This window comes from Pavona decussata, unplaced genomic scaffold (genome assembly GCF_977016875.1).
Source record: "Pavona decussata unplaced genomic scaffold, jaPavDecu1.1 SCAFFOLD_215, whole genome shotgun sequence".
Lineage (NCBI taxonomy): Eukaryota > Metazoa > Cnidaria > Anthozoa > Scleractinia > Agariciidae > Pavona > Pavona decussata.
In genome coordinates, this window is record NW_028145620.1 from 2068386 (window position 1) to 2094462 (window position 26077).

At 41.0% G+C, this 26077-nt stretch overlaps 2 protein-coding genes across 3 annotated transcripts; both read left to right on the forward strand.

Moving 5' to 3' along the window:
* Positions 1-1294: 1294 nt before the first annotated feature.
* On the forward strand, positions 1295-18538 carry LOC146459966 (beta-1,3-galactosyl-O-glycosyl-glycoprotein beta-1,6-N-acetylglucosaminyltransferase 3-like). Its single transcript, XM_085088778.1, has 3 exons — positions 1295-1351; positions 1882-1914; positions 17435-18538. The coding sequence occupies exons 1-3, from the start codon at positions 1295-1297 to the stop codon at positions 18521-18523; spliced, it is 1179 nt and encodes a 392-aa protein (XP_084944904.1). The 3' UTR covers positions 18524-18538.
* A 3676-nt stretch (positions 18539-22214) lies between these two features.
* Positions 22215-24758, forward strand: LOC146459967 (uncharacterized). Of its 2 annotated transcripts, XM_085088827.1 has the most exons (3): positions 22215-22687; positions 23278-23675; positions 23766-24758. In XM_085088827.1, exons 1-3 carry the CDS (start codon positions 22618-22620, stop codon positions 24744-24746), a joined length of 1449 nt encoding a protein of 482 aa, XP_084944953.1. In that variant the 5' UTR covers positions 22215-22617; the 3' UTR covers positions 24747-24758. The 2 variants fall into 2 exon arrangements, with proteins under 2 accessions (XP_084944953.1, XP_084944952.1); XM_085088826.1 differs by having other exon boundaries at positions 22216-22687; positions 23278-24758.
* Positions 24759-26077: the final 1319 nt, after the last annotated feature.

Here is a 26077-nt window from a genome sequence, read left to right on the forward strand (position 1 = left end):
ACAAATGGAACTTTCTTAATGCCATCCGCACTGCTTCCAACAGTGCCAACCAGTTAATCCGACAAAATTCTACCAGCTCAAGCCGTTTCAGCCATTTTGGCCTGTTTGTGTCTGGCCCCCAGGTGCCGAGTTCTATATCTGGCCAATATTCTTTTCTTTACAGATCTGCTGTCTTAGAAAGTCATATGATAAATTTATGCTCTGAGAGTTGTGACATTAGCCATAGATTAGTTTTTAGACATAAATAATATGTAATTGCATATCAACAAAAACATCCTTGGAGTCTCAGGGGCACTGTAATCGTCGGCGGCGGACGAAGATTACACCAGCCAAATCAGTGTGTGCGGAAACACACCTTAGAATCTTCTCCGGACTCGTCGTAAGGTTTTCTCAGTTTCTCGGCCCCGATCCGCCATAAAATTTCTGGCACTGTATTGTTTCAGGCTAATCGACGAGCTATATTCATGGTATACTTTCAAACTTTTTTACACGCCACTGTTTTCACCCACTGATCACAACTCATCTGGGGTGAATTGCACAAAATGTAACGTCGGGCGTAACTGCTAACGCCAGACCTTCAGCCCAGTCACATTCAGTATTTTAACGTCTGACAATAGCATTTACGCCCGCCGTTAAGTTTTATGCAACTCTTCCCTGGTTATTTACGTTTCTTAATGGTCTATAATCACTAATTCTGCCTTTTTTCGTTTTCTTCTTTAGGCCATGGTTTTGGCAAGGACACAATTTCTTTTATTGCTATGTTCGGTTTTGACTGTGGCCACTATTGTGATTTTCCACAACTGGTCAAACTTGCTGAATAAAGAGCCAAAAGTCAAAGGTCTTCGGGAGACATTGAGTCCTGAAGTGACAGGCCTTCTGAATACGCTAATACAAACAGCAAAAGGCGGTCTGAATATGCTGCAACCAAAAGTAAAGGGTCCTTCAACGATGACACCAATTCCGAACTCGTCATGGACGCCCAAGGTAACAAGTGTTCCGAGATCACTAGACACAAACAAGATCACTGTGCTCAATTACAATACAACCTTAAAATAATGTTGTCTATGGAGACTGGAACTGCTTAGAACTATTTGGAATCAGTCTCTAAATTAATTCTTTAACAGATGGCATACTCCTGAAATTAAAAAGATGGTCGAATGCTTCGATCTTGACTTTCTCAAAGTTTACTGAAACACGGGCTAGACTTATATATGGAGTTTATTTTGGAATCTCCTAATCGGTGTTGCTGTTCTATTGGTTGAACAGCTGTATCCTTGTTCACTGCCATAAGACAATGGCTGACAAATTTGACCCAAATGCCACAAATGTGATCACCAAGACGGTCGCAAGGGTAAACGACCACAGGAAGGCATATTTTGGCCGTTTGTAAAATTTATAGGCTAAAAAAAGGACAGATAGTGACTATCCACTCAAGGTTTAATTATAGTAATGTAGCTATTTTATCCTATTATATTCATATTGTTGTAGTAGTAATGTCTGTAAAATGTATTTATTTTATTCTTCTCTATTTATTTATTTATTTATTTTATACAGGGCCGTTCTGAAAACCACTTTTGTGAGAACACACCCTGTTTAAAAATTATTATTATTATTATTATTATTATTATTATTATTATTATTATTATTATTATTATTATTATTATCCCATTAACACGCACCGCGAGGTACGAAATAGCGAACATAACATAAAAATGAAGTAGGTTGAATTTTAACCGCCCCCCCCCCCCCCACACCCCCATCCCCCCGTCCCCCAAAGCCACTTTCATTACGCTTCGTTTGGAGCACCCAAATTATACTATTAAAAATATACAGAAACCGCGGGGGTGACTCATTCAGGTTTTTATATGTTTTCTTTCTTAGATGCATCAATGGTTTTATTCGTCTGAAGAGAAGGTATTACGTGAAGAGATAATTAACATATATATATGACCACGCTAAGTCGCCATGCGTTCACGGCTTCTTTAACCGGAGTCGTCCGTGGTCTTCCTCGCAGCCGTTCTGTGTCTCGTCCGAAACGCTTCTCCCCTCAAACGGCTGCTCACATTCTAACAACATTCCTCTCCTGATTTTAGCCAATCACAGCTAGAGTTCCATTTTCTGGAACTGCCTCGCGCCAAATTATCTCTTGACTACTCGCCCTATCATAGCTCGTGTTTTATCGTCAGATAATTTGATAAGAATCACGTTAAAATAGGGTTGACATAACTATGCGACTCCCTCTGTGTTTCCGTTGTGTTGATAAAAGCCTTTTCAGTTTTGCTTTTACAAGTGGGTAGTGCTAAATAAATGTTATCTGGGAAGACACAGGATCCGTGTATTTCTATACTCGTGATTTCGCTTATGCTGTTGTATCTCGCTGCAGGAAGATTGCAGGATGTTTGTTTAATAACATGGTTCATTGTTGTCTCTCATTTGTCATTGTTGTCCCGTCGTCATTTTTTCGTGCGAAAACGTACGTCATTCTCGCTTCGCTGATATATGATTGGCCCCTTCAATAGACCGCAAAAAAACTGTGGGAAAGGAATGTGGCTCCGTTTGTGGGGAGGAGCGTTGAGTGACGAGACACAGAACGGCTGCGAGGGAGACTAGAGTCGACCGGTATTCTATCTTTAAACGTTGCTGGCGTCACCTGTTTCTGTCTCAGCCTTGCGAACACAATGGAACCCTTTAGTAGTGGGATGCACATGAGCGATTACACTTGATGTTAAAATTATCATTGTTTTATTATGTAAATTGTTTTGTGGCTTAAAATTGGTTAAGCGTTTTTTTTCTTTCTATAACAGCTTAAAGGGTTCATTTTTAGCTGTTAGCAGAGCCAGCCTCACAGACATCAAGTTTTTATTCGCATAATTCCCTGTACATCATGAAGGTTTTCATTGTTCAGTAACGTTAAACATAACCTACGATCAGGGCCCAGTTGCTCGAAGCATGGTTAGCGCTAACCCGGGTTAAATGCCATGACAACCTGTAGGTTTTAATACCTCTGAACCAATGGTTAGCGTTAACCATGCTTTGAGCAACTCAGCCCAGGCGTTCTTTTTTTCGCGGGAGCGCGAAAGTGTGGCAGCACGAGAGTCAGCAGTCGGGAGAAGGAAGAAAATAGAACGCCTGATACAATTACTGCGCGGGTCTTCTGTTGCCCCTTGTTGCTTACGCGGTGTTATCTTGTGTCATGCTTTTATGTAAGCCAATCAGATTTTACCGGAAATGAATACAGCATGGAAAGCGCGAAGGCTTCAACATCTTAAGGACGGTGCCTACTAATAAAGAAGTATTTTTTGTGTGGTTTCTGACTATGCGTGGAAAACAGATCTTAGCAAGGGCTAATAAAATCCAAAAGGAAAATTAAGGATAACCACGCATTTTTTAGAGATAATTAAGCAACAAATATTCTAAAAAACAGTAAAACGCAAAGCGATGTAAGCAATTTTCTTTCCAAATTGAAGCTTTATTATCTCTGATCGTTACCCACAATTTTCTTTTTCGATACAAATGGCACTTGCTAAGTTCAACTTTCTCCGTATAGTTTTATGAGACGCAAAAATATCCCTGTATTAGTGGGCACCCCCCATAGGAAACCCGAGTATCTCGAGATGCGCAGAACGTATGCGCAGTAACAAAAGTTGGCACCGTCCTTAAATGCTTTAGCTTCATTCCACGCGAGCGTGAAAAACTTTAGCAGCAGTGACTCCACAATCCTTTTTCATATTTTCTATTCATAAATTATAGGACTATCGGGAAAATCTTGCACACATTTTATTCGCCGGATAGGAAACTATCCAGTGGATAAAATTATCCGCCCTTTGAACAACTGGGGCCAGATCTCCGAATAATAAAATAGCCGTTAATTCTCTTCCAAAGCTCCAATCGTCTCGAAATTCGACATAGAGCTCACACCATAGCTCCTTTAACCACTCGCTTCCTTCATCGGACGAAAACGTCCGCGGAACGGGAATTTCATTTGGCAAACCTCAAGACGCTTTTTTCTATCGCAGACCTTCGCAACATGCTTTATTCGTATGTTCCGTGCACCGACGGTTGGAAAAGCGCCTTAGCAGCCCGGCCTTTAGGTTCAAATCACTTGGACACCCTGGTGGGCCAGCACTTTACCTGGACTGAAGAAAATATATATTTTCCCGTGAGCACTCTTTCTCTCCCAACCCTTGTTGGCATAACCATACTGAATGAAACCACTTCTACCATCTGCACCATCGTCATCCGACTCACTGTCTTGACTTTCGCTGCCGCTGTAGTAGTCACGTTGATAAGTGAAGGCGAGCACCTCCACAGGCTGTTTATCAGACTCACTTTCTGGACTTTCTGCACTTTACCCGGCACCGAGATTTGCTCATGAAAAAATACAAACTGCAAATACAATGGATTAAGCGATGACTGTATTTCGTACAAATTCAAAGGCAGTGTTCCAGCTCAGTCCATGGTGTTTGTCTTGTTAGACTGCGGTGCCTTACGCACTTGCTGTATTGTTTTGCCTACAATCACATCTCAGCTTCCTCATTTCTAGACAATCTTTCTCCAACTGGCTTGGGAATTTCAACACGGACCAACTGGCCTGCAGCAGAAGTTTCAACAGGGTAGTATGAGTTGGGAAGTGTGTCAGCAGTGATTCCAAGTTCAAGTTCATCGCAAAACCTGGATATGAAGACAGATCTTTGATATTGTTTTCTTCCTTGCGGAGCGACTTTGTCATCAGTTCCAATGACTTCAAACACCTATTTGATAGTGTTTGATAGTGTTTGATAGCTACCCCGTCAAAATCAGTCTGTGGTTTCTCTCGTCAAGGACTGTACTTCCCTTGCCTTCTGCGCGAGCAAGATTTGACGTACTCCAGCACCTCATCCACCATCACAGTTGGTTCACTAACTGACCTTCGTGGACCTCTAAAGGTGCTCTTTTTTGAATGAATGTTAAAAGCCTTGAACAGGACTTATTACTTTCCAATTAAGAATCTCTGCTATTGATTAGTTTAACAAAACAGAACCAGAGTGTGCCACATAAATGTTGCGATCAAATTCAACGCAGATCCCCAACGGTTGGCCCAGTTTTCGAATGTGATTGTGAGTCATCACTATTGCCTTTACCGTGTTCTGCAATCACAGCAACTGCTCCACATCCAAAGAGCTTAACGGAGTGTTCTTCACAGAGCAAAATATTCTTACCAAGTTATGCAACATTCACTGCTCGTGATGATATGGGTGAGCCATCACTCCCTCTTACGATTCTTGTTACACCTTGCGATGGAACAAATACATAAAGAACACCATCCGTACAAACAGCAAGTTAGTCCCATGACAGTATCAAAGAACCAACATTTATCCAACCGTCGGCATACCTACACATTACATTCAACGCTCCAAGAACAGCTACCCAGTCAAAATCAGTTTTGATAGAGTAAATAGTCCTTGCAGAGTTGGATGTACCAATTAACGTGTTATCGCTTCTAAGACATATTGACGAGAACTGAACGTCGTCGTCAAAAGCTACAATGCCCAGAGAACCTTGCATTTTGTGGGTGTTTTTCTTGATTTCAAGATAACTCTGGATCTTTTCCTGCAGAGATTTAAGACTATGATGCTGGACATCACAACGGGAATCTATGTGCTGTTGGATAAACTATGCAGCAGCGGCTTTGGTTCTAAATTTTGAAGGTTTCACCCTTGTTCTACCTGAAGGTAAAATTATTTACACACTGCACAATGCGAGTGTCGTAAAATACGCAGCACATGCAGATATCAAAGTGCTTGATCTTTAGACGATCTTAAAGGTAAAAACGTTGTCAGTATTTTAGTATAACTTACCTTCAATGTCAAGAAATAGGATTCCTTGTTGTCCGCAAAACAGTGCGATGCAATTCATGAAACACAGACTTATCCCAGTGGTTTGAATACTCCTCTCTAATACAGCTGTCTCAGCTGGACTGTGAAGGCGTAGCTGAACAAGGTCAGATCTGCTGGTCTTTGGGTTCCAGTTAAGGAAGACAAGGTCTCCCCTGCTAGCGGTGCATATAGCAAAGGGATGGTTGTAAAGTCCTCTTTTTTCGTTCCTATCTGGAAAAATGTTCATTGTGAGGAAGATTCAACAACTGCTAATTAGTTAGCTCCAGCAGAAGTTCAATTGCCATCCTGTCCTTGATTCGCACTGATTCAGCGATTAACAGCTTGTGAAGTATCTCACTTCCTGCAGGATCGGTGTCGTTTTGCAGCATTCTTAGAGTTGCAAGACTGCTTCTGTCACCTTTCATCAAGAATAAGAAACCAGTTGCTCCAAGAACATTTGTATGTCTTGCCAAGGTGAACAGTATAGGGTACCACAACTAAGTAAGTTACATTTGAGTTGTCTTCGTTGCTGTAAATGTCGGCCATTTTCCGGGTTCCAGATTCGCAATCCACACTTCAAGTGAGTACAAGACATTTTGTGCACTTGACGTTCTTTTGATGCAAGCCCTTAAGCGTGTCAGGTGACTCACTTGGCCAACAGCCCCATATCCTCTACAAACTGACTGTAGTTTTGTACATGCCTTGCAAAAACTGGATTCACTGCAGTCAGTTTCCACTATGGCAGCATTTTTTTCTAGGCAGGCCATGCAGCTTTGTAATTGTGTAACCTCTTGAACAAGCTTCTTGGTCAACGTGTTTCCCGTTTTGCCTGTTTGGCTGTAATATCAAACCCCCACTGCTAAAGTTGATGTTTTGGGTGAATTAGTAAGTACCGTAACCGTAGCCTCAGTAGCAATATTGTACTTTCAATTGCAATGACTAGTCAGTTCAGGAGTAGGATCTTTGTTGGCGTTGACGTAATTTATGTCAACGTTGCCAGATATGCTAGACCAACTTCTTTCTCTGCATGCACGCTGAGAACTTTGACTATCTGGCTGTCCATGATTACAGAATCAGATTTTAGAGCAAGATCATGAAATTGTATAAGTAATGGGTTTATGATCCCACTCTCTGTTGTGTACCCACTACTGTGTTTTGTTAAAGTTCTGTCTGAAGGCCCGCCTAAGTTTGGTTTCATTGTATCTGGGGTGAACACACCCCTCTTCCCACTCCATGCAATATTGGACCTCGTATCATATTTATTTAACAGTACTCTGGCCACCTAGCCATTTGAGAGTTTTAAAAAACTCAATGATTTCAGGATCCCATGAATATTCTGAAGGGGTCACTTACACCTGTAGGACTCCGTTGACGTACTTATAGAAATATTCTTGCTTTGATACTTTCCCTCGTTTAATGAGTTTGCTAATGTAAAAGCAACTTCATCAGCTTGTTCAACACATATAGGAAGCATATTATAATCTGTGTAATGGACTTCCAATTAGAGAGTCTTCTGATATAACATTTATTCCTTCACTTGTCATGTTTCCAAATATTGATGAAAATCTTAAACAGAAAGACAGATGTCTGTGAACTCCTAGAGAGTCCATACTGCTAGTTTCAAGAAGAACCTTAACAAATTATCAACAATAACTCAAGTCAGCTCCAGTTTGAGTAATTTATCATGATCACACAGATTGTTCTCTCCTAGGCAGAGTACTAGATGTGAAAAACAGTGAAGCCTTTACAAATTATTATGCAGGAATGGCCATGCAAGACACAAATACTCACTCAATTTTTACTGTATCAGTCACTTCCTCTGGTGTATTAGTGTCACTTTAAGGCACTGTCTTCTTTTCTACATTGACCACATTGTCAGTGTTACAACTATTGTAACTACGAAGTATCACGCGATGGTCGGACAGCTGTGTTGTTTTATTTTTTATAACTTAGAAGTACATCGCAAGCATTGTGACGTCATAATTACGTAATTTATGACACTCTCCCGGGCCGATTAGATAAGAAATAGTATGGAATGATTAACAAAATAGAAATATTTAAAAATAGTTTCGTAATAAATATCTTTCAGGTCAAGTATTCCTTTGATTGTTCCCGGATTCTGTGAATTGCTTTCTGAGTGGCAAGTCGTACTGGGGGGCGTTGTTTGTCGGTTATAGCTTCTTTGTCTTCCTTTTCAATACTTTGTGTATTGTTCTCGCTGGATACCTCCAAAGGGTAAAGTTTCTCTATAGGTCTTAACAGTGTATTACCAGAACTTATTCTTAAAGATACAGATCTGACAAATCCATCTTTCCCTTTATGTAAATCAGTAACGACACCTATTTTCCACTGATTACGTGGCATATTATCATTAATGAGAACAACGTCTCCTGATAGAAACTGTGGTGTTGTTTGACACTTTCCTTTGATGAGCGTTATATTCACGTAGACTTGTCAGATACTCCTTTTGCCAACGTGTCCAGAAAGCCTGTATCGTTTTCTCATGATATTTTGCTCTCTTTGTTAGCTCTTTTGTAGAAACATCAGGCAGAATATAGTCTGGATCTGATTCTTGGACGCTAACTCTTGTGTCTGGTAATGCCAGAAGACGGTGTCCACATAAGAAATGTGATGGGGTCAAAGGAGAGGCATCGTTAATATCCACGTAAGGGTATGTCAAGGGACGGCTGTTTAACACTGCCTCAACCTCAATGAGTATTGTGTTAAGTTCAATAATGTTTAGACAGGCTTTGCCTATAGTTTTTTTGAGACATCTTTTTACTAGTCCAACAAGTCTTTCGTAGAATCCTGCCCACCACGGGGCTCGTTCTGTTATGAACTTCCATGTTATGTTATGGTTGGCGAGGAACTGTTGTGATGCATCTGGCTTGAAGACTTGATTTTTCAACGTTTGGAGTTCTTGAGCTCCAGCTTTAAACGTTTTTTTTGTCAGAAACGATACATTCGTGAACTCCACGTCGACTGATAAATCTTCTGAATGCCCTAAGAAAGGCTTGGGTTGTCTGATCTTCTACTAACTCGAGGTGTACGGCTCGTATTGCGGCACAAGTGAACAGACAAACGTAAACTTTGGATGAAGTTCGATTTCCTTGGTCGCGAACATAAAGAGGACCTGCGTAATCGATGCCAGTAAATTGAAAGGCCTGTGATTGTAGAACTCTCGGTTTGGGTAGAGGTGGTGTAGGTACAGATCGAAATGGTGGTCCTTGGATTTTTCTGCATGTTGTGCACTTGGAGATGATTCTTTTAACCAACTGTCGACCTTGTGGAATCCAATATGTTTGTCTTAGCTGAGTTAATGTTTCACAAACTCCACCATGCATAACCGTCTTGCGCATAGATTGGACTATCAGTGAAGCCAAATAATTGTCTTTTGGCATGAGAATGGGAAACTTTGTATCGTGGGGTAGATTTGTGTACTGTAACCGTCCACGACAGCGAAGTAGGTCCTCATCGTCAAGATAAAGGTTGAGTTGTCGCACGATGGCAGGTTCTTTGAATTTATCCCCGTTCTTTAGGTATGATATTTCTTTTTTATAAGTTATTTGTTGAATTGCTTTGAGTAACAAATTTCTGGCTTCCAGCATTTCTTTTGTGGTGAGAATGTTATCATTATACGCTTCAGGTGTTTTCCACTTTCTTGCAAAAAGGACAAGAAGGGCGGTAATTCTGACTACACGCGTTAGGGTGCTGTATTTTGTTAACTCAATGATGTTCAGCATGTTGGGATTTCCTTTAATATCTGCCATAATTGTAACTGCCAATTGTGGGTTCTCGTACTCTGTGTGGATTGATGATGGTTCGGGTTGTGGAGGCCATGTGTCCTCTGGGTTTCTCAGCCATGGAGGCCCTTGAAACCATAGCTGTTTCTTCTCGTTGAACATTTTGGTATCAAGTCCCCGAGTCAACAAGTCGGCTGGATTCATCGATGTTGGGCAAAATCGCCATGTATTCGAGGATGTTATTTCTTTTATCTTGTGGACTCGTGTACTAACAAATTGTGGTAATTGTTTAGTAGACGATATCCACGATAATACTATTTGGGAATCACTCCAGTATGTGACTTCGCACTTGGGTTTTGTAAGTTGTAGTGTCTTGGTCAGATATTCAGATAACTGCGCTCCTAAGAGTGCTGCTAACAGTTCCAGTCGTGGAAGGGTCTGTGTTTTAATAGGTGCAACTTTGGTTTTAGCCATAACGAACGCAGTGGATACTTCAGCTCCTGATTCTCCTCTTAGGTAAGCCACTGCTCCGTAAGCTAGTTGGCTGCTGTCGCAAAATATATGAAGTTGCCGTGTAGAAATGCCTGTGAGGAAGTATGGTCTGGGTATTTCAATCGACGTCAAATTGCTGATATCGCTGATCCAGTTTAGCCATTGGTTCTCATGATCGCTTGGGACATCCTCATCCCAGCTTAAGTTCTGTTTCCATAGATCTTGGATCATGATCTTTGCTTTGACTGTAATGGGTTCAACATATCCCAGGGGATCAAACAACTTTGATGCAAAGCTGATCGTGGATCTTTTAGTAAGTTTTGTGATAGCTTCCGATTTTTTAATCATGTTTTCGAGTGAAAGGGATAGCGTATCGTTCGTTGAGTTCCACGTGAGTCCTAGAATTTTTGTTGTTTGAGCTGCATGTGCATTATCATCTTGTGCTCTGCGATTTAAGGCGATTGAGTTAGAGGTCCACTGTCGTAAATTCATGCCTGCTTTTTGTAGATAATTTCGCGACAAAGAATAATATTCTAAGGCTTTATCGTCACAATTAGTTCCTGTGACCACATTGTCCATATACATATTCTCTGTTAAGTCTTTCATTATCCAGTTATCGTTTTCGTTAAGGTGATATCGTATTGTCGCGTTTAGTAGAAAGGGTGAGGGAGCTGCTCCAAATAGAACGCGGCAAAATCTGTAAGCTTCCAAATTGTCCGCACTGTTAACGGATTTGTTCGTGTCTTTTAGCCATAAGAATCTAGTAGCGTCTCTGTCTTGGTTGTTTAGTTCGATTTGAAGGAAAGCTTTTTCTATGTCTGCCGTAAAGGCAACTCTGTGGGTCCTGAATTTTAATAGGATACCAGTTAGATCCTGCATTAGATTTGGACCTGTATGCAGACAGTCATTTAAACTCAATGCTTCTGATGACACTCTGGCAGATGCGTCATAGACTATTCTCATCTTAGTTGTCGCGCTTTCCGTTTTAAAAACAGGAAAGTGCGGGATGTAATGTAAAATGCCTTCGTGAAGATTGAGGTTCCTCACTTTCTCTATGAAACCGAGATTGACTTGTTCAAGGAGTTGTTTGTTGTATTTCTCAATAAGTCCTGGGTCCTTCTTGTTGAGGCTGTTTAGTAGACTGTTTAACCGTCTTTTGCTTAAAATGAAGTTTGTTGGTAGATCTTGTTTGTTTTGTTTCCATGGGAGTCTTACGTTGTATCTACCGGTCGCTTCGTTAAATCGGATGGTTTTCTGAAAGTCTGTTGTGATATCGTCGTTTTTGTCGCTTTCTTCTGGTATCTTGCTGATTTCCCAGAACTTGGTTAATAGGTTATCGAGTTTTGACTCTTGTACTGGCGTTATTTCGATCCTTTGGCACAGTGTGTTTAAGTCGTTCCCGTGGTTGCTCTCGTTTTGAACGGGTCCGGACAGGAGCCATCCGAATTTGCTTTCTATAGCAATCAAGGCTTCGTTTTCAGTTTTGATGATTTTTCCAGTAATCAGCTGACCGTAATAGTCGTTTCCAATGATAATATCAACGTCAAGATTTTCTGGTGATTGCAGTCGATCTGCAAGTTTGAGTCCTTTCAATGCAGGAGGTATCTTAAGTTTTTCCATGACTGATAGCGGTGGGCAAATAATTGGAGTTACTAGTGCTTTTATTGTGATATTCTCTGTTTCTGTCGATATCGAGAATGAGACAATATCATATGTTTTCCTGGTACTTTGAAATGAGCCGAAAGTAGTTACATCCAGGAGTTCTTTCCCCGTTGGTGTCAGTTCAAGTTTGTGCGTCATATCTTGAGTAATAAAGGTTCTTTGTGATCCCGTATCGAACAGGATGCGAGCTTGACGATATTGTTTACCGGCTCCACGTATCTTTGTGACGGCGGATTGCATCAGGATATGATTGGTAGGATGAAGGGAATGTGTTGCTCCCATGTGGGTTGTGTTTTTTGCTGTGGTATGTGTAGGTGGCTGACTACGGTTTGAATTGCTGTTTTCTTTCATCTGATACGATGAACTTTGGTTTGGATTCTCTTGTTTTTCTTCGCAGATTGAAGTATGGTGTTTGCTCTTACATTTCATACAACGACCTTTTGAGTAGCATTGACTTTTCGTGTGTTTGAGTCCAAGACAGTTTAGACATCTTTGTTGGCGTTGAAGGATAGATCTACGTTCTTCTTTATCGCATTTCTCTGGGCGGTGTGTTTCCGCGCAGTAAGTGCATGGGCGTGTTACTTTCGGTTTTCTGTTGAAAATTCTTTGTTTTTGCTGAGCATTGGCTAATAGAGTGCCAGCGGTTGGTACGAATACTTCTCCGTCCATTTCAACAGATGTGGAATCTTCTTGAGAGGATATGTGACTTTTCTCTCGTGTTTCAATTTCTTGTCTTATAGCTACCCTCAATCTATCCAGGGAGCTGTCCGCTAAAGGATCCGCTCTGAATATCAAGCAGCGTATGTCCTCGGGTATTTTCTTTAGGAGTATGGGAATTAGCCAACTACCATATGATTTTGTCATTACGCCAAGAGTTTCTAAGCCACGAATATTGGCTTCGCATGTATCGTGAAATTCCCTTAAATTTTTAATGTCACTTGATGGCGCTCGGATCTTGGATAATGATTCCATGTAAGCGTTGGTTAAATTTTGGGTTTTGCCAAAGCGCTCTTTTAATAGCTCAGTTGCTTTTCTATAATTGGCTTCAGTCAATGGAAGCCCGGAGATAGCGCGCGCTGCTTCTCCTTTAAGCATTCCATTAAGATAATTCATTTTTTCAACATCACTTAGTTCAAGGTTTTTATCGATAGCTGCACTAAAGCTATCCCAGAATGTGAGCCATTCAAGTGGATCTCCTCCAAAGGATTTGATGTTTATCTTGGGTAGATTAATGTGCATTCGAGGCGTTGGTGTTTGCTTGAAACTACTGTTATGGAACTGACTCACCGGCGTTTCTTGTTTACTCTTGAGAAATCGTTTGATTCGGAATTGCCAGTCCGATATATTGTCTTGAAACAATAGGGCTGATTCTGTGTCTTTTAGTATTTCTGGCTCTGTCTCCAAAGCCATTACAATTTTAGCATCCATGTGCGCTATTTCCCCAGCTCTTCGTGTGAGTCTGTCCACAAGTGCCTCTAATTCAGCAGGATCTGAATCCTTTGCAGCTAGGAGTTTTTCTGCTTTTTTAAAGTCTTGCGTACAGTGTCCTTTGTAGGCTCCTCGGATCGATATCATTTTGGTTATATCCTCTGTCATCCTGGTCTCGGCACCAATGTTACAACTATTGTAACTACGAAGTATCACGCGATGGTCGGACAGCTGTGTTGTTTTATTTTTTATAACTTAGAAGTACATCGCAAGCATTGTGACGTCATAATTACGTAATTTATGACAGTCAGCATCAGGTGGGGCGGCTACCCTTGGTCGCTTTTCCACAGTACCATAAAACTCGTCAATTCTCCATGTCTTTAATTTGAACCTACAGCTTCTTCAGTGACCCTTGCAGAGCACACATTTGATCTCTCACTCTTATCCAATTTTTGATTTTTGCCACAAAGCAAACATTTCATGCTTTTACCATCGTTCCCCAGTCTCACATTGTCAAGTAACTCCTCGAGTCTCTCATGAGTTTGAGGCAACTCGTGCCCACTTTTCGTTCTAGTAGTCTTTGTTGGCTTTTTTGGTGTTTTACCAAAGTCATTGGCTGTGTTATTCGTGCAGGTAGGAGTTGCAACCACTGAGTCTGAGGTTGAAGACGATGAACTCTCAAACAGGATGTTTATTGTTCGTCGTGGCTAACCCCGCGGACGGCCCTGGGAACGAGGTTGGAATCGAACGGCAGCGTTTTCAGTTCACTTGCGCCCGCAAACGCACACGAGCAGAAAAATTGCGCGGAACGTTTTTCCGCTCTGAAGATATGCCTCGCCTGCAAATTTGCGCATGCCCTTCCATCTACAACTAACCGCTGAGCAGTAAAACTGAGAGGACTTCATTACGTGATGGTGTGAAGCCTGGTATGCGGCATGCGGTATGAGGCGCGGAGCCTGAGGTTTACTTATAGAGACTAAATTTTATTTCTCTATTAAAGAAATAGGCCCATTTGGGAAGTTTTGTCAAATAATAGAGTCGGATACCGCTAAAGAAGAGAAATCCCATTTCCATTTTTGAAATTGTCTATCCCTTTCTCAGTGGTTAATTCCAAGTCCCAGTGCACTGAGTAAATCAAATTTTCCCAGTCCAAAAAACGGCAAATCCCAGTTCTCATTTTACCCCTTCAGGGCCCTCCTTAAACCTACTGAATCGCGCTGAAATGGCCAAAATATGGCACACAAACACTGGCAAGACATGATCAAGGAGACAAGGTAAGCCATTTTTGTTCAATTCTGATGCCCTTTATTTTCGACTTCGAAAACACTTTCGTAAATTCCCATACAAACCCTTATAATTTACCCCATTGTGTAACACTCATCGTGACGTGATGTTACAAAGGTTAAACGAAGGTCTTATAAATGCCCATAGAGCTTGGGCTACCTGTGCTCAAACATACAATCATGTAACCAATTGGAACATGACTCAAAGAATCTTTTGTTTTTGGACCAATTATAGACAAGAGTCCAGATTCTGGACTGGCGGCAGAAGACTCGTACAATAATTGTATTAGGCGCCTGATTACTCGGGCCGTAAGCCGAACCGAGTTAAGGTTACCCGGTACCTTCAGAGGTGTCTCGCGTCCAAGCAATGTAGCGCGTCCGGTTTAAACTGTAGATACCTAAACCCTTATATCAAATTAAAGCTTATAGAGCTGGCTATCCAACTAAACCAAGAATTTTGAAATAAAGTAAATTGCCGAATTTTTAGCGCTGTTTTTTCGAATACATTTTTTTCACTTGGAGGAGCCACTTCAAAGAGCTAAAACGCAAAAGGAATTTGTTCGTTTGTCTTCAAATTTGGACAGTAGCTAGTTTAACATATAAACAACAAAAGAGTGTCTGCGAATTTTTTCTTTCGAAATATTTTTTCTCCGAGAGCGATTTTTGTACGATTACTCCACATTTCTTCCATCCTTTTTCGAAAATGCTCTATAACTTTTCACTGCGAATGAATATGGCAAAACGCAGGCACGTTTTTTTAGCGCTTTGGGTCTGGAAACTGAGGAGCAAATTAAATTAGCAAAAAACAAAATTCACTTTGACTTGTAGCTTTAAAAAGGTGATTCGGACGCTCGCAATTAGAGGCCGTGAAAAATTCGACAATTTATTTTATTTCAAAGTTTTTGGTATGGTTTGATAGTCAGCTCTATTATGGCAAGCCAAATGTAGCAATATTCAATTCGTCTAATTTTATATTCAGTTTTGTATTATATATTCAACTATGTGTTTAATATTCAACTTGTATTCAACATTCAACACGCTTTTTAACATTCAACACATTATTTAACATTCAACTCTCCATTTAACATTCAACTATTCTTTCAACATTCAACTATTCATTTAACATTCAATTCTTCATTCAACATTCAACTATTCATTTAACATTCAACTATTCATTCAACGTTCAATTCTTCATTCAACATTCAACTATTCATTCAATTCAACTCTCTTGAGCCCTCACTATTTTTGGTCAGTGACGCATAGCATTGCTTGTTGCAAACATGGCGGCGCGTCCATGGCGGCAATGCCGGTTACGGAAATGGCAGCCTATGAAGATGATGACACAAGGCTCGAATTCGATGTGGAGTCTGACTTGCCAAGGTTTCTTTCCTCGATCCTTCAGAGAACTGACCAGATTTCCCAGTGAAAAGAAGATAACGAAATTGTGGAGCAGCATATTGTTGTTGTTGATCGAACGGTGAGTTTGCTTCGTGCGCTCCGAGACAGCAGTTCGAATATTAACGCTTATGACAAAGAAACCTTAGACAATCTCTCATCAGCTTTCAGTGAAGTCTTATCCGCCCTGCAGCAATGTTTAGCCATAGCATCTTTGTCTCCAACTTCAGTGGCAAAGAATGTTTGTTCCAGGCTAAAAAGTGATGAGCCCGGTAAACCAGCTTTCCACATCACTGCAGAGCTCCTGGAAGACCTCCTGGGTTTGGGCTTTACTTACACACTAGAATTGCGGAGATGTTGGGAGTATCTCGTTGGACTACATCAAGGAGGATCAAAGATTATGGTTTAGAAGATTTCAGGTCGTTTAGTAAACTGCCTGATGACGAGTTAGACGAATTAGTAGATGCTATGGCTAAACATTGCTGCAGGGCGGATAAGACTTCACTGAAAGCTGATGAGAGATTGTCTAAGGTTTCTTTGTCATAAGCGTTAATATTCGAACTGCTGTCTCGGAGCTCACGAAGCAAACTCACCGTTCGATCAAAAACAACAATATGCTGCTCCACAATTTCACAACCCTGACCATGTTTAAGACACAATTCTCCGATTTCCCTATCCCGTTTAAGACAGAATTCAAAATTTTCAGGCCCTCTCTAAGACATTTAACCCAAAATCACATCCAGTTTAAGACTAGAATGAAATAAAAATACACTAGTCAGTGTTACTAATGCATTGGCAATCACAATCTGTTTAAGCCCTTAGCCATGTAGGGATACCCTGTTTAAGTGATGAAATAGGTACCCCGTTCAAGACAAAACACCCTGAAAACCATTCTCTATCTGGCCGCACGTCCCCGCTAAGGTCACATAAGGGAGTTCCCCCCCGGGTCTAGATCATTCCGAAAATTACGATCCGTCATTGACCCGGCGTCACATACATATTAGGACCGTACAAATGGTTTCTGTCTCTAAACGAAAGGTGAAAACGTAAGGATTAAAGCCCGGGGATTACAAAAAGCATTCGTATGACAAATGTTGTTTTCCCCTGTATTTCATTCTGACGGCAAGAAATGCAATTCTATCTGGTGGTTACTTATTGCCTCACTATATCTCTGTACCTATCTATTTGGTAGCCTGCGAGCAAGCTCTCTTGGGGGTGGGGGACGGGAGGGGGAAAGAGGATCCACCCTCAAGAGAGCTTGCTCGCAGGCTATCTATTTGGGGGAATTGGCGATGCTGGAGGTTATCACTGTTAAAAGATTGTAGGCTTAACGCACCACACAGTCAAATATGCCCCGAGTATAAGCTGGAAACAGCTTCTTGTTTTCTTCGTTCTCCCGGCTGCCGACTCTCGCGCTGCCACACTTTCGCGCTCCCCGACAAAAAGGAAGCTTGATCGTAGGTTACATCAACAGTTCATGTACTGTTTACCTTGGTGCCTGCTTCTTGTCTTCGAAAATATTCTCGCGAAGCAAGTTGACCTAAATTGGACTAACTTGTCGTTTTATTTCCGGAAGGAGACAAAGTGGAAACGATGCAAAAGGCTTATATCTGGCGAAGAAAAACTGAACAGAACTTTTGCCCCATCGAATGATTACTCGGAAATCCTTCAAATCTACAAGCCAGATCAGGAGTGCGCCCATGTTCTACAGGCTCGTTTTGGTCACCCTCCAGTCACAAAAGAAGAGATGCAGCTGCCAATTGCTTATGCTTTTACAATATACAAGAGTGTACGTCTGTTTGAGCGCATTCTCCAAGCTATCTACATGCCTAACAATGTTTACTGCATTCACATCGACAAGAAAGCGCCAGAGGTTTTCCGTAGAGCCATAAAAGCTATGATACGCTGTCTGCCAAATGTGTTCATCCCAGCAAAGAGCGCTAACGTTATCTGGGGACATTTTTCAGTAGTTCAAGCTCAGCTCAATTGTATGGAGGAGCTGTTGCAGGCACCAGTTGACTGGAAATATTACATTAGTTTGGTTGGACAAGATTTTCCACTTTATGACAACAAGCAAATTGTAAGAGCATTACAAAGTCTTAAAAACAACAACAGCACAGAGAGTTATGAAGTGCCCGAACAGTTCAAGAATAGAACTCAGTTCGTCCATACTTTTACAGGAAATGGATTTTTTATGGGGAATCTAAAACCACCACCACCGCACAACATTACAATTTATAAAGGATCAACGCATATTGTCGCAGTACGAGAGTTTGTTGAGTTTGTACTTTACAGCAAAATAGGTAAGGACTTCATTAAATTCTTAAAGGATACCAAAATCCCGGATGAAACGCTGTACTCATCTCTACAACGGCATCCGCTGGTCCCAGGTGGTATCCAAGGCGAACAAACAGTGTGGATACCACGTGCATTGAATCGGATAAAATGGGAAAAAAAATGTTACGGGACCTGGGTTCGAGAGTTGTGTTGGATCACTTTCGAGGACTTGCAGTGGGTACTGGGAGAGGAAATGTCAGATAAAATCTTTGTACACAAAATCCCGTTCAAAGCCAGCGAGGATTTAATAGAGTGTATTCTTGTTGCAAGGCAAGGAAGAAAATACCATACACCTGTATTGAAAAAACACGAAAGTACCCAAGGCTAAGAAGTGAGCACCATACGTTAGTATGCAGTCAAGGAGCTCACGTTTTGTCGCTATCATCTGAATAAATTAATTCAAGGACAACTCAATTAACTTTATTTAACTTCTTCTTCAAACTAAACAACAATCTCTATTGCAGGGTAAATGTAAAGAAAAGCTAAGCTTAAAAATTTGGCAAGAGGTTTAGCTAAGTTTGGACTATCCAATTGGCTGTAAGGCTAATCGAGTGGATGGCCTAGAACTACTGACAAGGTTGAAAATATAATTGGGAAGAGATAATTCATTTAATAGTAGCCTGTTTTAGATGCACTTGTAATTGCTGTCAAATAGCAATTAGCTATAATATCAATAACCGATATTATTAAAAAGTGGATCATTGTTTTATATAGTTCCAGGAATTTAATTGGCTTAGCGGGCATGGTATTATCCATGCCCGAAAAATAGAGACAATAAAATTGTCTTCTGGTTGGTCTTGGGAAGCTTGCTGGATATGAAATTGTTATAACCAACTTGACGCTACGCGTTTCGTTGGCTATCGATATCTATCATCTCACTGATCCGACTTTCGCTCGTGGCCAATTGTTAAATATATTCCATGAGTAAGAGTTTGACTTTCTTTTTGGCTCAGAGCAAAACATCGACAACAATGACATAGAAGGTAAATGGCCATTTAGTTAATTTGCTTAGCGAGATTAACTGTCTTGAGATAACTAGCTGTCCAAAACATACAGATGCGTCCAAAACAGAAGACAAAGACAAATATAAAACTCCGGTTTGAAAGTGGCTTCTTCCTTTCTGCGTTTGTTTGACTGGTAAAAACAGCTGACTTACTCACGTTGATCCAATTACCGGACCGGTCCCGTTTGAATATATCCTAAAAAGTGTAAACAGACCCAGTCTGGGCTAGATCCATTTCGGACTGACGTCATCTAAACCTTACTTGAAATATATGTTCTGAGAAGGGCCAATACATGTTTACGCCCAAGAACATCAACTATTCCTATTAAAATAATTTCTGAAGGCATCCACAAAAGGAATCAAAGACAATACCGTAAGCGATGTCGTAAACGCTGCCGGCGTTGCGTCGGTGTTTATTTTAAGTTATTTTATTGTACAAAAGCATTCATTGTCGCATAAGCTTAAAACTTCGGTAGATCACTCCAAAATTTGTCAAAAGAATCTTTGCTTCCAAATTTTTAAAGGGAAAATAACAAATTTTTGTAAACAGCAAAGAAATTGTCATTTACAAGTGTTAAAATTAATTGTGCAATTGCTAAACCGAGCGGGTTTCGCTCGACGAAGACCAATTTACCTTCACCTCGCTGCCAGCCATGGAGCTACTACAGGCATTATTTCCACCATTGCCTACGAGTTTCCGTAAGTCCCCTTCTGTGGCTTCTAAGCTGAGACGACTGAGAATTTGCTCCTTCTTAGGTTTTTCAGCCATTTTGTAGCACAAAACAATATCTTTGCAGATGGCAACGCTCCCAGTCAAACAAGCCAAAACACGGCGCGAGCAGTTGAATGATTTCAAGTTCTGATTAGCTGGCTTTGTTATTTTCTTGTTTCTCATTGGCTCAGAGCAGCGGGCTAAAATATAAAAATACGCCGTAGTACCCGAGAAATTATTAGTAAAGAAATTCCATGACTCGTTCTCGCTGAAATGGAGTAAATCACTTTTCTATCTTAAAGGTCCTAAACTGAACACTGATAACACAAAACTTAGTACCTATGAAGTAAAAAATTTTTTGCGTTTTTTAAAGGCCGATTTAGACGGTACAACTTTTGCTTACGACTGTCGCATGCGATTTCTAGAGCGCGCGCTGCTTGCGTCATGCAAAAAATCGTACACAACTCTTGTTATTCAACATTGCCTATAGAGTGTGTGCACGACGGCCATGTTGGAGGACCGAAACAATACAATGATTTTCCTTTGGGAAATATAAGTTTTTATGGAAATATCTGCTATTGTTTTAGTCCTCCAACAAGGCACACACTCTATACCTACGATCGTCGTAGGATTTTAAAACATGTTTTAAAATCCTACGACATCTTTTGTGACGCACACGACAGTCGTAAGCGAGTTATAGGTTTGATTAAAGGCCGATTTAGACGGTACAACTTTTGCTTACCACTGTCGCATGCGACTTCTAGAGCGCACGCTGCTCGCGTCATGCAAAAAGTCGCACACAACTCTCTTCATTCAACATTGCCTATACCTACGATTGTCCTAGGATTTTTAAAACATGTTTTAAAATCCTACGACATTTTTTGTGACGTACACGGCAGTCGTAAGCGAGTTGTAGGTTTGATTTACACGAAACAATTCGTGTCGTAGGCCTGTCGTAAGCTTGTCGCATGCAACAAAGTTGTACCGTGTAAATCGCTCGTTACACAAAACAATTCGTGTCGTAGGCCTGTCGTAAGCTTGTCGCATGCGACCAAGTCGTGCCGTGTAGATCGGCCTTTAGGTACCCTATCTAAGGGTCACACCGGGAACACAATTCTAACACGTGCAAAAATGATACCCTATTGAAGGATCGAGACTCTCTAAACCATACCCTATCGGGCGGCACATACCTACCAAGCCCACATTTGGGAGTATCCCCCTCCCCTTTCCCCCGGAAATGGAAAGCCTAAAACTGCCATAGACCTGAATATCTTAACAAAAACGATTCTGTTGGCCGGTATCCCCAACACTTTTAAAATCTATTGTGGTTTGTGCACGGTCAAGGTCAAAAACGCTAATTAACAAAAACATATACAGTAAAACCTCTCCTTACGGAAACCTCACTCCTTAGTGTCCGAAATAACGAGGTTCGACTGTAGCAAAGTCGTTTTATTTGTCAAACTTCATAGCCATTGCCTTTATTAACTTTGGTTGGACAAAGAAATACGAGATGTCAATCGGCCGAAGGCCGGCCGCCGCCATTTTGAGTTCTTACTCACTCCCAGTTCTACACCGCCCACTGAAACCCTGGGACTGAGGACTGGACCGAGTAGATTTTCAAAATGGCGGCTTAGAAAAGCTCGGATGGACGGTATGAAATGCAGAGGAATAAGAGGAAATCAAAGACACAGTGATACAGATCAGACGGTAAGATCGTAACTCTATTCAAATGCCGATAAAAGTCAGCTTTTTGCTCCTAGCAAATTATCTCGAATAGTCGACGCCAAATGTTTTACTCGTGGTCACACCCCACAACCCTCTTCTGATCCACTGGGGGACCAGCTCTTTTCTCTGCTGAGGCCTCTTTTCCGCTCATGAGGAGACTACAGAGGCAAAATTTAAGCGCGTTTTGTCGCAGACTTTTTTACTCTTTTCCGTGTGTCTTCCCGTGTCAGTGTTTTCGATTAAGTTATTCTTTTGAACGTGCTCTTCAAGCAATTGAAGTAAACTGTATTTGTAGCTGCTTCTAACTTCGTAGCAAGTTCAGCCATATCTCAGTTATAACCAATTCACTTGGAGGCGTTTTTGTATTTTGGACTCGTACAACTCTGCACTTACTCTCAGCTGAAACTCATGAAACAAAAATATAAAGCGTTGGTAATTATTCCGTTGTCTGTGGCAACGTCTAATTCTTTATGCAAAACAACTTTGATAGGTCCAAACTGACATCATTGCCCAAGGATAGCTGCTCTGTGATTGGCTACAGGTGACGTCAACGCAAAATTTAGCTTGGTTTATTGCACCACCACCAGTTGAAATAGTGCAACATTCGCTGTGAAGTTCATCTTATCAAGAAAATTCCTCGATCGGCAAACGGGGAACTGGACAAGTTCTTGCAATTGACAAGGTTGTCAGCGCTTAAAGTCAACAACGTTGGCGCCGATTACTTTTAAATCGGTGCTCAAAGGAAGAATTTCCCCCCAGTTCAAGGCTTAGCCACACAACGGCAGATTTGACACACGACATCTCCTCATTTTACAACAAAAAATGGAAGATTTCAAAGCAATCAAGTCTAACAACGTGTACATCAACGATCTTGAAGCCAACCCGTGCCAACCAATACCTCGGAGGAGTCGACCGAGAGGTCGACTCAGTAGAGGTAAAGCAGAAGAGAATAGACATCGGCGAACTGAAGATCGAAACAACAATGGGAAGCGACTGCTTAATGACCGAAAGAAACCCAACATTGAATACAAGTGGCTGGTTTGATGATCTTGGTAAGCGACAGTAATTTCTTAAATTAAAACTTTAGGCCAACATTTTGTTCTTAACACAAACGGGACAATCACCGATGTAGTGGTTTGCTGTGTAACTTTCCAAATTTTGCCTGCGATCAGTGCTCGTTGAAAGTTGTAGTTCGAAAGGTCTGGAAGACCTAGGGGTAGATAGTGGGGACGAGAAAAAAGTCGAAACGGGCTTCAAAGAATTCGACGAAGTAAAGTAGGGAGGAAAGTGAGCTTACTTTTCCTCCATGGTTGTCTTCGTCTTTTTTCTCATCCGTTTCGACTTTTTCCTTGTCCCCACTATTAGCCCCTCAAATTCTTCTAATTTGACGAATTCCTCACACTGGATAGGAAAAATAATAACAACAATAAAAACAAAGACAGAGCATAGGATCCCCAACAATATATTTCCCTAACCGTGAAATCAGCGTTGCTTTATTTTGGTTTTTAATATCTGCACTATGAGTACGCCATTGCTTTTGTAATCTACTTCACTTGGGGTAACTGTTCCTCAGTAACCAGGGGCATATGCTCCCATTTAGTTAAATAAGCAAACTGAATTATATTCTCTTGTTTAATTGTAGATTTACTGCAAAAATCCTTTGAAGACGCTGAAAGCTTGGACCAGTCAAGTCCTGATGAGAACAGGTGCCCACTAGGCCTCCTTGACGAGTTTCACAACAAATTGCCAGTCCTGACACTTCCCTTGGAAAGTCTAGTAGACCTTGGTGAGTCGTCAAGCTCATTGGACAATCCATTCTTTGAGGAATTCATGGATCTTGACCAGCTATTTCCAGACCTTCCCCTTGTCAACTCTCTGAATGTGGAATTTGAAGTGGAGCAGGCCTTGTCAGTCGTCCCTTCAGACATCTGCCAATCAGATGAAGTGACATTGGAGACCGAGGGTACTACCAAGTGCACTGAACCAGCCTCCCCCTGCAGTGAAATCATTGATGTGGTTTCACTAGGAAGTGATCTGGAGGTACCCTCACCAAGTGGCAGTTTGTCTGAGGAAGCATTCTCCCCAGAGAGCATCATTGATATAGCAACCATGGATGAAGGCAGCATCGAGATACTCTCACCAAGTGGCAGTTTGTCTGATGAAGCATTCTCCCCAGAGAGCATCATTGATATAGTAACCATGGATGAAGGCAGCATCAAGATACCCTCGCCAAGGAGCAGTTTGTCTGATGAAGCATTCTTCCCAGAGAGCGTTATAGATATAGTTACCATGGATGAAGGCAGCATCAAGATACCCTCGCCAAGGAGCAGTTTGTCTGATGAAGCATTCTCCCCAGAGAGCGTTATAGATATAGTTACCATGGATGAAGGCAGCATCAAGATACCCTCGCCAAGTGGCAGTTTGTCTGATGAAGCATTCTCCCCAGACAGCATCTTAGATATTGCTGCCATGGATGAAGACGGTGTCTCTAAGGAATCAGTAACAGTCCTTCTTGACTGTGACCAAGATGAACTATGTGTCAAACCAGTGACTGATGAGATCACAGTCGTTCAAACATCAGATCCCTTAACTCTTCTAACACAAGAACTGACCAATTCCTCCTCTTTGCCAGAAATCAATGAGCTTACTCCTTCAACCCTGACAGTTGATCTTGATGAACTATTCTCTCTTCCCATTCCTCTTGGACTTTCAGACTGTGCAGTTTTACCTGGTATAGCTGACAGTAATAAAAGCATGGTGGGCCTGCCAGAAGTTGCTGTGAAGGCTAAACCCCAGCCAAAGAGGAAAAAAACCTGTTCATCAGAAAGATCTAATACACCAGCAAAGAAAGCCAAGCATGATGGTGTTGATGTGAACTCTTGTCATGAAGAACTTGATAAGCGAACAGTCAGGCGATTGAAAAATAACATTGCATCAAAACATGCTCGTGCTTCCAGGAAGCAAAAGGAACTGGAGCTGTTTCAAAAGGAAGAGGAACTGGAAAAGGACAATGCTGAGCTGCGCAAGCAGTTGAAAGAACTTGAATTGCTTACATGTTCTCTAAGAAAAGTTCTTGTTGAAAAATTGAGTGGAGTTACTTGTCCAGTGTAATGGTCTATTATATGGCCAAAACAAAAAAAAAAACAAAAACAAAAAAAATACTTTGCTTTTTCCATAGCATGTCAATATTTTATCATCTGCATGTAAATCAGTGGTCAGATTTTAGAACTTTAGAGAAATATAATAATCATCTGTATTACTCAAGTATTTAACTACGCTTGCATTGTATTGAGGTCTTGCTGTATACACCTACATGTATAATCGTGTTTCTAATCAAAATAGGGATTGTTTGGCTGTCGTTATATCAAAAAAAAAATGTAACCTTTTGTACTTGAAAGCACTGTAGGGGTTTGAGAAATAAAATAATATTGAAAGGGTATAAAATTGTTGTTGTTACTTGTTCAAGGTCATTTTGCTTCAATGGGTTAAATAACACAAGACAACAGTCAGCAGTATTGTAGTTCCTTTGGGTAATTGTACACGTCTAAATTCCCAATTTCTGTGTCATGTAGCCCCTTAAATGATGGGCTTTCTTTTAACCCTGGAAATGGGCAAGGTTTCCTTTAGAAAGGGCTTTTATAGAGTCTAGGTTTCCTTTAGTGCAAGAAGTTGTGATGTGCAACTTGATGGGCTTAGTCATGTCCCTTAAGGACGGTGCCTACTATTGCTACTGCGCATACGTTCTGCGCATCTCGAGATACTCGGGTTTTCTATGGGTGGTGCCTACTTATACAGGGACGATTTTGCACGGTTTAAAACTATACGGAGAAACCAGAACTTGGCAAGTGCTTTTGGCATCTCAAAAGAAAATTGGGGGTAGCCATGCATTTTTCAGAGATAATTAAGCTTCAATTTAGGAAAAAAATCCCATACATTCCTTTATATTTTGGCGCTTTTTAGAGATATTGCTTAATTATCTCTGAAAAATGCGTGGTTACCCCCAATTTTCTTTTTGGATTCAAAGAGGCCTTGCTAAGATCTGCTTTTCCCGCATAGTCATAAGCCGCACAAAAATACTTCGGTATTAGTAGGCACTGTCCTTAATTTGTAGATCGATATTTCAAACACTCTTCAACAAAACTTAAAAGACAGTTCCTACACCAAAGAAACAGTAAAGGTTTCTAAGGATTATTTCCTATTTGCTAGCAGAGATGTAAAAGATATCATTCACATTCAAAAAAATAAACTAATTAATGTCATTCTGCTAGTTAAAGATGGGGAGAACTCTTAAAAAGGACACTTCAATAACTTTGTTTCTCCAAAACATCTACGTTTTTTATTTTGAAATGAGATGAAGATTTCTATTGCATAATAGTTCAATAGAAATCTAAAGGGAATAACCTAATTGTTTTTTTAAATCTTGAATGTTACCCACTGAAATG